Raw genomic sequence first — 16,464 nt, 5'->3', positions numbered from 1 at the left:
AAATACATGATACTAAAATTGTGTGATATTTAAATACTTTCAAAATAAAAATATATTTTACTGTCACAACCACATATTAAAGTTTAACGCAGCAATCTGAAAGGTCAGCCCTCTCAAGGTCACCACAGGGCAAGTACATCCTGGAAAGTTGGTAATTAGAATTCAAAATATGCAATTCTAGAAAACTGGACAATTTTGTAGATTTTGAATGAGCTCAGATTGATAATTCATGCGCAAAGTGGGATTTCTAGTGGGATCAACCGGTACAAAGTTTGATGACCTCTTAAGGTCACCAGAGGACAGATACAGTTTGGCAAATGACAGATTTGAAATCAGCACACCCAAACTGACACCATTTGCCAACTTTTTCTCATATTTGCCTGTAGGTGTCAACATTTCCAATTTTGGCACCAGTCCAGTCCTGCCAACTTCCCCCACAGCTAATTACTTCAGTCAGGCATGAGCACCCAATCAAGGAAAACCAGGTTCTGCTAATTATGGAAGATCTGAAAAGTCAGCACTTAAAAAAAACTTGCAGGTTCTCTCCAGGAGCAGGGCTCACCATTTGTTTTCTTTACCTCTCTAAGGAGGTGATATTTTCATCAGTGTTGTCTGTTAGCAGGATAACTCAAACAGTAATAAACAGATTTCAGTAAAACTATTGGTAGACACGATTTTTCTTGCATGAAGTTTTTCCAATGGATTTTGGGTAATTTGGGGCACTAAATCAGAATCACATTGCATTTTTGAGATATGAAAACATTTCTCGTATATTACAGCTCTTGTTTACATTTCATGAACCTGGTTTAAAAAGTATGCTTTTGAAGCTGCTTTTGTGCATGATTAGTGATGTCAAACTCATGAGTAACTTTTGCGTCAATATACACTCAACACTTTTGGTTTTACTCCCATTTTGTATGAGATGAACTCAAAGATCTAAAACTTTTTCCACATACACAATATCACCATTTCCCTCAAATATTGTTCATAAACCAGTCTAAATCTGTGATAGTGAGCACTTCTCCTTTGCTGAGATAATCCATCCCACCTCACAGGTGTGCCATATCAAGATGCTGATTAGACACCATGATTAGTGCACAGGTGTGCCTTAGACTGCCCACAATAAAAGGCCACTCTGAAAGGTGCAGTTTTATCACACAGCACAATGCCACAGATGTCGCAAGATTTGAGGGAGCGTGCAATTGGCATGCTGACAGCAGGAATGTCAACCAGAGCTGTTGCTCGTATATTGAATGTTCATTTCTCTACCATAAGCCGTCTCCAAAGGCGTTTCAGAGAATTTGGCAGTACATCCAACCAGCCTCACAACCGCAGACCACGTGTAACCACACCAGCCCAGGACCTCCACATCCAGCATGTTCACCTCCAAGATCGTCTGAGACCACCCACTCGGACAGCTGCTGAAACAATGGGTTTGCATAACCAAAGAATTTCTGCACAAACTGTCAGAAACCGTCTCAGGGAAGCTCATCTGCATGCTCGTCGTCCTCATCGGGGTCTCGACCTGACTCCAATTTGTCGTCATAACCGACTTGAGTGGGCAAATGCTCACATTCGCTGGCGTTTGGCACGTTGGAGAGGTGTTCTCTTCACGGATGAATCCCGGTTCACACTGTTCAGGGCAGATGGCAGACAGCGTATGTGGCGTCGTGTGGGTGAGCGGTTTTCTGATGTCAATGCTGTGGATCGAGTGGCCCATGGTGGCGGTGGGGTTATGGTATGGGCAGGCGTCTGTTATGGACGAAGAACACAGGTGCATTTTATTGATGGCATTTTGAATGCATAGAGATACTGTGACAAGATCCTGAGGCCCATTGTTGTGCCATACATCCAAGAACATCACCTCATGTTGCAGCAGGATAATGCATGGCCCCATGTTGCAAGGATCTGTACACAATTCTTGGAAGCTGAAAATGTCCCAGTTCTTGCATGGCCGGCATACTCACCGGACATGTCACCCATTGAGCATGTTTGGGATGCTCTGGACAGGCGTATACGACAGCGTGTACCAGTTCCTGCCAATATCCAGCAACTTCGCACAGCCATTGAAGAGGAGTGGACCAACATTCCACAGGCCACAATTGACAACCTGATCAACTCTATGCGAAGGAGATGTGTTGCACTGCATGAGGCAAATGGTGGTCACTGACTGGTATCCCCCCCCCCCCCCCAATAAAACAAAACTGCACCTTTCAGAGTGGCCTTTTATTGTGGGCAGTCTAAGGCACACCTGTGCACTAATCATGGTGTCTAATCAGCATCTTGATATGGCACACCTGTGAGGTGGGATGGATTATCTCAGCAAAGGAGAAGTGCTCACTATCACAGATTTAGACTGGTTTGTGAACAATATTTGAGGGAAATGGTGATATTGTGTATGTGGAAAAAGTTTTAGATCTTTGAGTTCATCTCATACAAAATGGGAGCAAAACCAAAAGTGTTGCGTTTATATTTTTGTTGAGTGTAGAACATGGATTTAAAAAAAAAAAAAAACGCGATGCAATAAAATAAATATGAGCTCAGATTCAGATTCAGCACCCCAAAATTACCCTCTCGGCTCTCAAAGTCCATGCAAGAATTTTGTTTGGTTTTTTGACCAGTGTAATATTCCAAAAGAAAAGTGGATCAATTTTGGAGGTGATCTGAAATATGTTCTACTAAGGCACACAGCAAAAGAAGACATGATGACATTTGGTGACCAGATGGGTAATGTTCCAGAAAAGGATTTTATTTTGAATTTGATCTGATACATATTCTGGATACAGAAAACATTTGAAGCAATATGTGCTCGGGGGGGGGGCGCATTTCAGCACATCTTTCCACAAGTGTCAATAATGACCTTCAATAGACTTTACAGCCTATGAAATATAATTATGACAAAATTCAGACAAACACAATGTATTAGGATGTCCATTTCATCACACACCAACAGTGTGCTGGTACGGAGGCCTGTTGATTCTTTCCGATTTCCTATTCCTTAGAAATAGAAGGACATGACAAATCATGACTATCGTGAGTAAATTCTGTCCAGATCTTCATTCTGTTCCACCACAGCCTGTCTCACCACACTCAAATCGTACGAAATCCAGGACTTGAGCTTGGTTCTCTGTGAGGAACTGGGCCACAGTTCTACTGGGATCTGACAGGAATGTCTGAGGCAGCAAACGGGTCTCACTGTCGCCACACGGCAGGTCGTCTTTGCTGCCCAGGGACACAGGGGCCTCTCCCACTATGTGCTGTGCCAGTTTTCGACCTAAAGTCTCCTGTTGTCCATCCAGACTGCTCTGAAAGATGACCAGACCGCCGTACCGCCCCATGGCCACATCACTGTGTCCACTCATGGCATTGTGTACATAAGAGCCAATGTGCCACTCAGCAGGAACTCCGACCATCACCGCCCGCTTCAGCATCATGTTCTCACCAAGGCGCCCTGGGTGGAACACAGGACAATTTTACTTTGATCAACAGTGTGAAGTGGGGGTGGAGGGGGTAACCGATACTTAACATTTTATTCTTCACATTGTTTTTCAGGAATCCAAGCATAAAAGTGTAAATGTGTAGTATTATTCGATGTTTCAGCGTTTCCCATAATGCCTCTGGCGGCTCTACCTGCGCTTCCCAGAATGCATCGCGGTGCCAGCGGAGTTCAGCTGTCTCAACGCAAGGATGTGGATGGCGTTAATTTAGTATGTTCACAGGTGATTATGATAATGATATGGTCTCCCAAGTTTAGAAGATTATCTAGAGAAGGTGCAGCACCTGTGATGGACTTCTGCTGTGACCCGATGTCTTGTTGTCCACACTTCACGAGATGTTTTTACACTATGAGTGCTGAGCTCCTGAACTCTGCTGAAACTGACCTCTCGCGTGAGTCACGGACCACCAGATGGCGCGAGATTCACAACTGCGAAACACCAAATGTATAATGTCAAAAGCTGTTTAGCAAATGTCAAATGTCATTTTGTGATTTATTTTTGGTTCGGTCTTAATGTTCTTCTTTTAAAAGAACAGAACGACAAAATGGACTGTATCCAAGTACGAAGCAGGGGCAGCCTTGGTGGCCACCAGACTGAGGCTTTGGAAATGAAAAACAAACCACACAGAAATTCAAGCACCCCTTCTCCCAATTTCCATCAATACAATGCATCTGGAAAGTATTCACAGTCAGACGTGGTTTTTAGTATGGACAAACCGGGGAGCCGCCGGAGAAGCATTTTTTCATGACACACTGAGGGCGGCACAAGCACTTACAAAAACAAAAAAAAATCTGCTCTGCAAAGCAGTTTTCTATAATGCGTCATACTGCTGTGTGGAGAATTGGCGCCCCCTGCAGCTTGCTGAGAAGGTGCACAGAAGCAGTGAGAAGTGAAAAGGGGAGGGGCACGCAGGGGAAGAATCATCCGAGTAGTGACATGACAAGCAGGAAGAAAACAGTCATGTGACTCATGGCCCATAAGCTATCTGCTTGTATAGCGAGTTTATTTTTTCGGTGAAAATGCCAGGTTGTTGTGCATTCGGATGCACAAATAGACATAAGGGGTTCAAGATGTACAGATTTCCTTCAGATCCCAACAGACAAAAAATTTGGGAAAATAAAGTCAGTCATGTGGGATGGAAGCCGACTTCATTGTCGTGTGTGTGTGTCTTAATGTGTTATGTTTTTATGTATGTTTATTGCCTCTGAAAACTCATTAAATTTATTTTTTAAACAAAAAAAACAAAAGTGTATTTTAAAGCCCGTCTTATCCAGTTAATTGAAGCAGTTAAATCATTTTAAGTTACAAGCCCAACTTTGTTACATGTAGTATGTTCAAATTCTCTCCATGCATCATGACATAAACCAAATTATTATTGCTACTACATGTATTCACAATCATCAATCTTCTCACTTCTTAGTTGCTGCTCAGTGCTTCAAATACACCAATATCCATTTACAAGTGATCTCATTTTGGAGCTTATATACCACTCGGATATCCATGTCATGAATGAAGGGCTCATGTTAAATGGTGTGTCTTAGACACACCATTTAACATGAGCCATTGTTAGACTTCTTGCTATGATGATTGTTAAACCTGCCACAACATAATTTTTATTGAAAATATGTCTTTTTTCCCCACCATCTGAATGATGTGTCATTGACCTCACATTGTACTCTTCAACCTGTCTTAACGTCTGCTGCAGAAAACACACTGCGCTTTGATTGAGGGCACTATGGTAGACACAAAACGTATGAAAAATCTGTTGGTATTTTTCCCCCTTTTCACATCATGTTTGAACTCATGGAGACTAACACCTAACAGTTTTTCTTTTCCTTTTTTTTTTTTTTACTACTTCACTCACTCTCTCTCTCGCTGTTAAACCTGCCTCAACATAATTATTAAAATGCATACCTTTTTTACAAATGTGAATGGAGTCAGATTGTATATACGAGGTCTGTCCATAAAGTATAGGTCCTTTTTATTTTTTTCAAAAACTATATGGATTTCATTCATATGTTTTTACGTCAGTCATGCTTGAACCCTCGTGCGCATGCGTGAGTTTTTCCATGCCTGTCGGTGACGTCATTCGCCTGTGAGCACTCCTTGTGGGAGGAGTCGTCCAGCCCCTCGTCGGAATTCCTTTGTCTGAGAAGTTGCTGAGAGACTGGCGCTTTGTTTGATCAAATTTTTTTGTAAACCTGTGAGACACATCGAAGTGGACACGGCTCAAAAAATTAAGCTGGTTTTCAGTGAAAATTTTAACGGCTGATGAGAGATTTTGAGGCGATACTGTCGCTTTAAGGACTTCCCACGGTGCGAGACGTCGCTCAGCGCTCTCAGGCGGCGTCATCAGCCTGTTTCAAGCTGAAAACGTCCACATTTCAGGCTCTATTGATCCAGGACGTCGTGAGAGAACAGAGAAGTTTCAGAAGAAGTCGGTTTCAGCATTTTATCCGGATATTCCACTGTTAAAGGAGATTTTTTTAATGAAAGACGTGCGGACGGGTCCGCGCGTCGGGACGCAGCCGGCGCGGTGCGGCGGCACAGGAAAAACACCTCCGTGTTGATAACCATTTGTAAAATCCAGGCGGCTTTTGATGGCTTTCAGTGGAGTGAGTATATGAGAAATTGTTTAACAGCTGGACATGTTCCAACTTGTCCTTCTTCCAACAGAGGTGTTTTTCCTGTGGCGGAGCGACCCGTCCGCACGTCTTTCATTAAAAAAATCTCCTTTAACAGTGGAATATCCGGATAAAATGCTGAAACCGACTTCTTCTTCTGGCCTTTTATTGTGGGCATTCTAAGGCACACCTGTGCACTAATCATGGTGTCTAATCAGCATCTTGATATGGCACACCTGTGAGGTGGGATGGATTATCTCAGCAAAGGAGAAGTGCTCACTATCACAGATTTAGACTGGTTTGTGCACAGTATTTGAGGGAAATGGTGGTATTGTATATGTGGAAAAAGTTTTAGATCATTGAGTTAATCTCATACAAAATGGGAGCAAAACCAAAAGTGTTGCGTTTATATTTTTGTTGAGCATATGTTGTTTTTATGTTTCCTTATTGTCTTTATTGTTGTTCATTTGTGTGCCAAATAAATAAATTCATTCACATGTACATAATTATTCACACCCTTTCATCAATACTTTGTTGATGCACCTTTTGTAACAATTACAACCTCAAGTCTTCTTGAATATGATACCACAAGCTTGGCGCACCTATCTTTGGGCAGTTTTACCCATTCCTCTTTGCAGCACCTCTCAAGCTCCATCACGATGGATGGGGAGCATCTATGCACAGCCATTTTCAGATCTCTCCAGAGATGTTCAATCAGATTCAGGTCTGGGCTCTAGCTGGACCACTCAAGGACATTCACAGAGTTGTCTTGAAGGCGCTCCTTTGATATCTTGGCTGTGTGCTTAGGGTCATTGTCCTGCTGAAAGATGAACTGTCACCCCAGTCTAAGGTCAAGAATGCTCTGGAGTAGGTTTTCATCCAGGATGTCTCTGTACATTGCTGCATTCATCTTTCCCTCAATCCTGACTAGTCTCCCAGTTCCTGCTGCTGAAAAACATCCCCACAGCATGATGCTGACAGCACCATGCTTCACTGCAGGGATGGTGCCTGGTTTCCTCCAAACATGACACCTGGCATTCACGTGAGCATTCAATCTTTGTCTCATCAGACCTGAGAATTTTGTTTCTCATGGTCTGAGAGTCCCTCAGGTGCCTTTTGCCAAACTCCAGGCTGCCATGTGTCTTTTATTAAGGAGTGGCTTCTGTCTGGCTTGATTGCTGCAGAGATAGTTGTCCTTCTCAAAGGTTCTCCTCTGATCACAACGGAATGCTCGAGCTCTGACAGAGTGACCATCGGGTTCTTGGTCACCTCCCTGTCTAAGGCCCTTCCCCCTGATCACTCAGTTTAGACGGGCGGACAGCTCTAGGAAGAGTCCTGGTGGATCCAAACTTCTTCCATTTACAGATGATGGAGGCCACTATGCTCATCAAGACCTACAAAGCAGCAGAAATGTTTCTGTACCCTTCACCAGATTTTTGCCTTGAGACAATCCTGTCTCAGAGGTCTACATACAATTCCTTTGACTTCATGCTTAGTTTGTGCTCTTGCATGCATTGTCAACTGTGAGACCCTATATGTAGACAGGTGTGTGCCTTTGCAAATCATATCCAATCAAATGAATTTACCCCAGGTGGACTCCAATTAAGCTGTAGAAACATCTCAGATGTTCAGTGATTATCAGTGGAAACAGGATGCACCTGAGCTCAATTTTGAGCTTCACGGTAAAGGCTGTGAATACTTATGTACAAATTATTTTTTTGTTTTTATTATTGTTTGTAATAAATTTGCAAAAATGTAAAAATTTTCACATCGTCTTTATGGGGTACTGGGGAAAACATGAATTTAACCAATCTTGGAATAAGTCTGTAACATAACAAAATGTTGTAAAAGCACTGCGAATCCTTTCCAGATATACTGTAAGATTATTCACTGCAACAAGCCCAGATAAGTCGAGCAGGTGGCAAACAGGTATCGGGGATATCACATAAGCAAAACAAAGTAGCTTTTCAAATTTGAAAAGACGAAATCAGTTATTGTTTTTGAGTTCTTGTGTTAAACTGGGGCAGCACATTGCCTTAGTGGTTAGCACTGCTGCCTTACAGCAAGGAGGCCATGGGATTGATTCCCACCTGCGGCCTTTCTGTGTAGTTTGCATGTTCACCCCGTGTTTGCATGGGTTCCCTCCGGGTGCTTCGGCTTCTTCCCACATCCAAAGACATGCAGGTTAGGTGAACTGGAAACTTTAAAAATTGTCCTTAGTTGTGTGTGCGGGTGTGAATGTGTTTGTTTGTCTATGTGTAGCCCTATGACAGAATGGCGTCCTATCCAGGGTGTACCCTGCCTCACGCCCTATGACTGCTGGAATAGCGTTCAGCCCCCCCATGACCTTTATTTGGAGTAAGCTGTTGAAGATGAGTGAGAGAGAGTGTTAAACTGACAGGAATGGACTCATTTATCTATTAATTAACTGGATTTCCCAAGGCACATACCTTGGCTTTTCTAAAGCCTAATCATAACCAAACATGAGATATTTCTTGAAAATATCAGTTTATTCCGATCAAGCCATTTCAATTTTAAGTTGTGCTTCAATTATTCAGTGTACAAGCTATATTAACCTCAGACTGGCTGTTTGCAAGTTTTTAATGAAGTGATTATGTTCCTGCACAAGTGAGCATAGTTCAACAGACACAGGTAATTTTGAAATGTAGTAGTATAATGCATTAACAAAAAACAAAACAAAAACACTCGTAACCAGACAGCAGTTCAGTCCATGTGGATCTATTCAGGTGGTTTTCTATAAGTGAAGGATTACATTCATAAATAATCAAATGGAATATGAAAATACATAGTAATCATCCATCCATCCATTTTCTTCCGCTTTACCTGGAGTCGGGTCGCGGGGGCAGCACCTCAAGCAAAACTGCCCAGACCTCCCAATCCACACACACCTCCCCCAGCTCCTCGGGGGTAACCCCGAGACGTTCCCAAGCCAGCCGAGAGATGTAGTCCCTCCAGCGTGTCCTGGGTCTTTCCCGGGGCCTCCTCCCAATGGGACGTGCCTGGAACACCTCTCCAGCGAGGCGTCCAGGGAGCATCCGGAAAAGATGCCCGAGCCACCTCAGCTGGCTTCTTTTGATGTGGAGGAGCAGCGGCTCGACTCTGAGCTCCTCCCGAGTGACTGAGCTCCTCACCCTATCTCTAAGGGAGCGCCCAGCCACCCTGTGGAGGAAACTCATCTCGGTCGCTTGTACTTGCAATCTCGTTCTTTCGGTCATGAACCAAATCTCATGAACATAGGTGAGGGTTGGAATATAGATCGATCGGTAAATCGAGAGCTGCTCAGCTCTCTCTTCACCACGACGGTCCGATACAGCGACCGCATCACTGCAGATGCTGCACCAATCCATCTGTCAATCTCACGCTCCATCCGTCCCTCGCTTGTGAGCAAGACCCCGAGATACTTAAACTCCTCCACTTGAGGCAAGGACACTCCACCGACCTGAAGAGGGCAAAGCACCTTTTTCTGGTCGAGAACCATGGCCTCGGACTTGGAGGTGCTGATTTTCATCCCGGGCGCTTCACACTCGGCTGCAAACTGCCCCAGTGCACGCTGAAGGTTCTGATTTGACGAAGCCAACAGAACCACATCGGCCGCAAACAGCAGAGATGAGATTCTGTGGTTCCCAAACCAGACCCTCTCTACACCCTGGCTGCGCCTAGAAATTCTGTCCATAAAGGTAATGAACAGAACCGGTGACAAAGGGCAGCCCTGGCGGAGGCCAACATGCACTGGAAACAGGTTTGACTTACTACCGACAATGCGAACCAAGCTCCTGCTGCGGTCATACAGGGACCGGATACCCCTTAGCAAAGGACCCCGGACCCCGTACTCCCGGAGCACCCACCACAGGGTGCCCTGAGGGACATGGTCAAAAGCCTTCTCCAGATCCACAAAGCACATGTGGACTGGTTGGGCGAACTCCCATGAACCCTCGAGCACCCGATGGAGTGTGTAGAGCTGATCCAGTGTGCCGCGACCAGGATGAAAACCACACTGCTCCTCCTGAATCCGAGGTTCGACTATCGGCCGAATTCTCCTCTTCAGTACTCTGGAATAGACAAATTAACTATATGTATGCTTTTGCGTGTACATGTGCACAATTTTCATACCAACCTATTGTGAGGGCCACCTGGTCTGCGAGTGAGGCTCCTTCCCCCACACTGAGTTGACCTAACTCACCATCATTCAGGACAGACTGCAAACAAAAGTATTTTAGCAAAGTCAAAGTTCAGCCAAAGAACTGGGCTGATGCATAGTGTAGTGTTGGAAATGTTTATTTTCCCCACCAGTCTGGAAGTCGTATGCAGGTAGAGTCAGACTGTCTGCTGGAAAATCATGCTTTGACTGAAACCAAGCTTTCAATTCATAAAAATAATTTTCTCCACTTCTTAAAGATGCAGATATCAAATCGTATTCCCATATGGTCGCACACTGTACAATGTGTACCTGCTGTACCCTGTTAAAATATGTCCTTGTATAATAGGATAAAATGTAAACAGGTATTTTATACAGGCCAAATTTAGTGTTGTTAGAATTCATCTCCAAAGACCAGTATGTGGCCCCTTGGTATTTCATGCATTTTAATTTGTTTACACCATTTCAAATACAACAAAATACAAACAAGTGAAAATAAAATAAAAAGTCTAAAATGATCCTTCTTAAACTCAAACTGAAAGCAAATCTCTACAACTTGATATAAATTAATTCAAAATATAAAAGCCAAGATGACGGGGTGCATAAGTAATGGGCCACGTATAATATCTGTAAATAATCAGTTTTACAGGCTGTTTTCTTCAGACAAGTCAGGGGATGGATACATGAACATTTCCAAGTCACTGAATATGTCTTGGGCTTTATTTACATCAATTATGAAGAAATACAAACAGTATGACAAACTATGGTAAATCTGTGTGGAGCAGACAGTTCTCAAAAACTGAGTGACTGTGCAAGAAGAAAAGCAGTGAGCAATGCCACCAAGACAACCCAGAAGAAGATACAGACCTCTCTGGCTGTGATTGGAGAAATTGTGCACAGTGCATGTTTTGCATTTAGTATCCCCAGTTATACAGTTTCATGATGAAGGGGTACAGAGGAGGACAGTGTGTATTTTTACCTTTACATATCCTTCTTGGTTTTGGGTTTGACTCCGGTGATGAGCCAAAGTGGAATATACCACATCCTTAACCAGCTGCTGGAACTTCTCATTGCGAGCAACAAAGTCTGTTTCACAGTTTACCTGCAGCATCAGACAAGAAATACTGCTGAGTGTCAACTACAGTAATGGCCATCTGTAAAGCACAATCATAAGAGCTACACCCAGCAAAACAGAGAGAGAGCAGATGAAATGACATGAAGACCTTACCTCCACCATAACAGCATCTCTGTCTTCCACAAACAGACCGATCAGACCCTCTTTGGCCTCTCGACCCTCCAGCTTGCTGACTTTAGTCCAGCCCTCCTTCTGGGCCTGCTCATGCAGCCACGACGCGGCCTGAAATTTTGTTAAGTCACATCAATCTTACAGAATCCTCTTCAAGGTAAACAGCATTTGTAAGCCGATATCAAAGTCATCCTGTACCACACAAAGTACAGAAAAACCAGCATTACAAAGATGGCCAATTAAACACCCAAAAGTGTTATTATTCAAGAGCAAGGCTTAGGAGGTTAGTGTGTATCAATACAGCTTGTTGAGTTTCATTTCAGCTAACTTTTACAGTTGCAGTACAGGCAGGGTTCTAACAGAAAGTCGTGCAATGTCAAAACAGCAATTTTTACAATATTTCTAAAAGGTGTACAAATTTCCATCTAGGCAACAATGCACTGTGCAATTTCCTTCTCTTGGCCACCACATTTACTGACGGCTAATGGATCACCTATTTATGTGAAAATCATCCTGTATACAAATTTCCCTTTTTGCACAAATTTCAATGTAACAGGAACCCCTTATAGATTTTATAATTTTGACCCAACATGCAACCTGGTGCAATATACCTACATATAGCGTGTGTACTTAAAGTCATTTTATATACCTGCTCAGCTACATAATGTAAGTCACAGGTGTCTCATAGGATGAGCTCACCTTTTTACCTCAGTCATAAAAAGACACTATTAGCAATCAAGCCTCTCAGTGCTCTACTCACCTTTGACAATTGCTTTGTTTGCAAGAAATCCTCCACTGCACACAGCACTCACATCACCTGTGTATAAATAATGTTTTCCTGGGCACAAAATTAAACTGCACCAGAGAATGAAAATGGCCCTGTAGCCTGTAGAAAACTCCCTTTGTGTGTGTGTGTGTGTGTATTTTTGTCTATCTACCTATCTATCTCGGGGGGTGGGTGCAAAATGAACACTCCAGCCACTGCCACTGTAAAATGTCTCACCATCTTGACATGAGAAAAGATTTGTTTGTTTCTGCATCCTATAGGAGTCTAATACACAGCATTGCAATACAATTCTCCCTACTTAAACCACCGATGGAGCGATCATTCTTTCCAGCAGACAGGAAGAAATGCTGCCACACAGCCACCAAACCCTCTTGAGGAAATAATGCTGCTGCTCAGCTTTTGATTGCCCTAAAGGAAAAAACGCCGGCACACCGCTCGTGATCACACGGGAGAGTCTGTGGTGCTTTTCACTGGTTCGGAGCCCAAGCAAGAGCCACCCGTACAGGCACAAGCAGAACCGGTCCCTGTCAGATTTGAGGAGCCAGTTGTTGGTTGTAAGATTGTCATTTTACTATTGAGTTGAGTTTGTATGTTGGAAAAAACAAGGGAGTTGAATGGATTTTAATTAGAAATTACTTTTATTTGTTAAAGGGTAAATGGACTGCATTTATATAGCGCTTTTCCATCTGCATCAGATGCTCAAAGCGCTTTACAATTATGCCTCACATTCACCCCGATGTCAGGGTGCTGCCATACAAGGCGCTCACTACACACCGGGAGCAATAGGAGATTAAAGACCTTGCCCAAGGGCCCTTAGTGATTTTCCAGTCAGGCGGGGATTTGAACCCAGGATCTTCTGGTCTCAAGCTCAACACCTTAACCACTAGACCATCACCTCCCCTTGGAGGTGATGGTCCACCCCTAAATGATGCTGCTAAGATGTTTGGGACTGTCGTATTCCTGAAACTGTCGTGCTCCTCCATGATGACAAACTAACGGTAAACAAACATGAAAAAATAAAGGCACAAAGCACATTAGCCAGGCACAGCAAAGTGAAAATCAGTGGCGTTCTAATGCTACAGGAAGTGTTTGTTCCAGCAAAAAATAAAGCAAGTAAGTAAAAAAAAAAAAACTAAAAAAAACATGGATGTTCGTATTATCGTTAACTCTGCAGCTGCCCTCCATTGAAGAAAACACAAATAATGAATGGGGGGGGGGGGGGGGGGGCTGTTTCAATCCTCATCCCTGGACATGAAGAAACCACTGAAGAGCACCAGTGGTCTCTGGAGGGTGGAGATTGGTCCAGCGTGAGAAGCTGTCCACTACACAGAAACGCTCACAGTCAAACTTGTCATCTTCGATTGAATGGTCGTTGTAATGTTCCAAGGTCCATATGTATATCTGGTGGATATTTATCATTAATACGGGTACTACAGAATTTTGCCAAGTGCTCTAGTGACTCATATACACTCAACAAAAATATAAACGCAACACTTTTGGTTTTGCTCCCATTTTGTATGAGATGAACTCAAAGATCTAAACCTTTTTCCACATACACAATATCACCATTTCCCTCAAATATTATTCACAAACCAGTCTAAATCTGTGATAGTGAGCACTTCTCCTTTGCTGAGATAATCCATCCCACCTCACAGGTGTGCCATACCAAGATGCTGATTAGACACCATGATTAGTGCACAGGTGTGCCTTAGACTGCCCACAATAAAAGGCCACTCTGAAAGGTGCAGTTTTATCACACAGCACAATGCCACAGATGTTGCAAGATTTGAGGGAGCGTGCAATTGGCATGCTGACAGCAGGAATGTCAACCAGAGCTGTTGCTCGTGTACTGAATGTTCATTTCTCTACCATAAGCCATCTCCAAAGGCGTTTCAAAGAATATGGCAGTACATCCAACCAGCCTCACAACCGCAGACCACGTGTAACCACACCAGCCCAGGACCTCCACATCCAGCATGTTCATCTCCAAGATCATCTGAGACCAGCCACTCGGACAGCTGCTGAAACAATCGGTTTGCATAACCAAAGAATTTCTGCACAAACTGTCAGAAACCGTCTCAGGGAAGCTCATCTGCATGCTCGTCATCCTCATCGGGGTCTCGACCTGACTCCAGTTCGTCGTCGTAACCGACTTGAGTGGGCAAATGCTCACATTCGCTGGCGTTTAGCACACTGGAGAGGTGTTCTGTTCACGGATGAATCCCGGTTCACACTGTTCAGGGCAGATGGCAGACAGCAACTTCGCACAGCCATTGAAGAGGAGTGGACCAACATTCCACAGGCCACAATTGACAACCTGATCAACTCTATGCAAAGGAGATGTGTTGCACTGCATGAGGCAAATGGTGGTCACACCAGATACTGACTGGTATCCCCCCAATAAAACAAAACTGCACCTTTCAGAGTGGCCTTTTATTGTGGGCAGTCTAAGGCACACCTGTGCACTAATCATGGTGTCTAATCAGCATCTTGATATGGCACACCTGTGAGGTGGGATGGATTATCTCAGCTAAGGAGAAGTGCTCACTATGACAGATTTAGACTGGTTTGTGAACAATATTTGAGGGAAATTGTGATATTGTGTATGTGGAAAAAGTTTTAGATCTTTGAGTTCATCTCATACAAAATGGGAGAAAAACCAAAAGTGTTGTGTTTATATTTTTGTCGAGTGTAGATGAGTATCTGGAACATCTGCCACTGTCCATGTAAATGTTCTCCACAGAGTATGGACCAGCGCTGGTTACAGATATGTACCTCCAGGAGTTGTAGCATGCATATAACATTCCAGGTCTACATTTGAGCCTCTGTTGAGGGAAACAAACAAACAAACAAACAAACAAACAAACAAACAAACAAACAAACAGACAGACAGACAGACAGACACAGAAATATTATCCATTGAAATCCTGGCTTTGATTGTGAATTGGATGGGATTTCTTACTGCAGCTGATCTTGCAGCTGCAGATGTTTGTCTTTCACATGGTGAGATTAACTTTTTGTGACACTTGGATTTAAAGTACATCTCTCATGACAGATTAGGAACTAAAATTTGGAGCAGATCTGGAAAAGGATGGAGTGCTGACACATTAGCGCCATATCACTTTTTGCCCATTAAAGCTGTTGATGAGATAAGATACCTGTGTCACGTCATTATCAAACTTCTCCAGCGCTTTCTTGCAGTTAATGAAGGTGTAACCGGTTCTTTTGCGCAGTTTAATCAGGAGGGATTTATCAGCAGCCAGGAGCTGACACCCTGTGTGCAAGGACTGAACATACCGACCACTTCTAACCTGAGGACACACAAATCAAAAGACAGTTCACAAAGTAGCTACCACAGACTGCACCGACGTATCGAGCTAACAGCTCGCCTGGCTCAAGGAACTGAGTGTTTAAATAAAAAGCCAAATAAAGCTTAATACGCTCACCTTTAAGGCTTCTCTTGTAATTATTCTGGATAAAGAGCTGAATAACATCTTCAAAATGTATCAAAATCACGTCTTTCGTAAAACAATGTCATTAAAAGCCACGCTGTGTACGGAAGCCGAGTTGGATTTAACTTATTTGTCTGAAGTCGTTATACTGGTGCGTAGCGCCCTCTGTACGCAGGGAGGAGAGTAACATTAAAAAAATTTCTGCAGATCCCTAAACTAAACTAAACTAAACTACAACAGCAAAACGCCCTTGTCTCCAATGTTAAAACAACACGAACAAAAAAAAATAAAACTCCAGTTAGTATTGAAAAAACAAATAATGCTCTTGGTCCCAGATGTGTGAATATTGCTTTATAACGATGGTTTTGGTGAGGCATTTCTATTTAAATAACGAAAGCTTGGTTTGCTCAGATAATATTTATTTATTTATCCAGTATTTCAAAGTAACTAAATAATTCATTTAAAAAGCCTGTCCATCATGTCCTCTGGCTCTTCCTCTGTTACTCCAACCACCTGCATGTCCTCCCACCTGCAACCTCCTCTTTGGCCTCCCTCTTCTCTTGCTGCCTGGTGTCTCCATCCTCAGCATCCTTCTCCCGATGTACCCTGGGTCTCTCTTCTGCACATGTCCATCTCAATCTCACCTCTCTGACTTTGTCCCCTAAGAGTCCTACCTGTGCTGTCCAAAAGATATATTCATTC

General features: G+C 43.3%; 1 protein-coding gene across 1 annotated transcript; it reads right to left on the bottom strand.

Moving 5' to 3' along the window:
• Positions 1-2,806: 2,806 nt before the first annotated feature.
• On the bottom strand, positions 2,807-15,894 carry tsfm (Ts translation elongation factor, mitochondrial). The gene is made up of 6 exons (XM_034166693.1): positions 15,757-15,894; positions 15,469-15,621; positions 11,506-11,634; positions 11,257-11,379; positions 10,257-10,338; positions 2,807-3,451 (listed from the first exon to the last, which is right to left on the bottom strand). The coding sequence occupies exons 1-6, from the start codon at positions 15,802-15,804 to the stop codon at positions 3,057-3,059; spliced, it is 930 nt and encodes a 309-aa protein (XP_034022584.1). The 5' UTR covers positions 15,805-15,894; the 3' UTR covers positions 2,807-3,056.
• Positions 15,895-16,464: the final 570 nt, after the last annotated feature.

The sequence above is a fragment of the Thalassophryne amazonica genome, chromosome 3 (genome assembly GCF_902500255.1).
Source record: "Thalassophryne amazonica chromosome 3, fThaAma1.1, whole genome shotgun sequence".
NCBI lineage: Eukaryota > Metazoa > Chordata > Actinopteri > Batrachoidiformes > Batrachoididae > Thalassophryne > Thalassophryne amazonica.
This window is presented reverse-complemented; position numbering and strand designations above follow the sequence as displayed.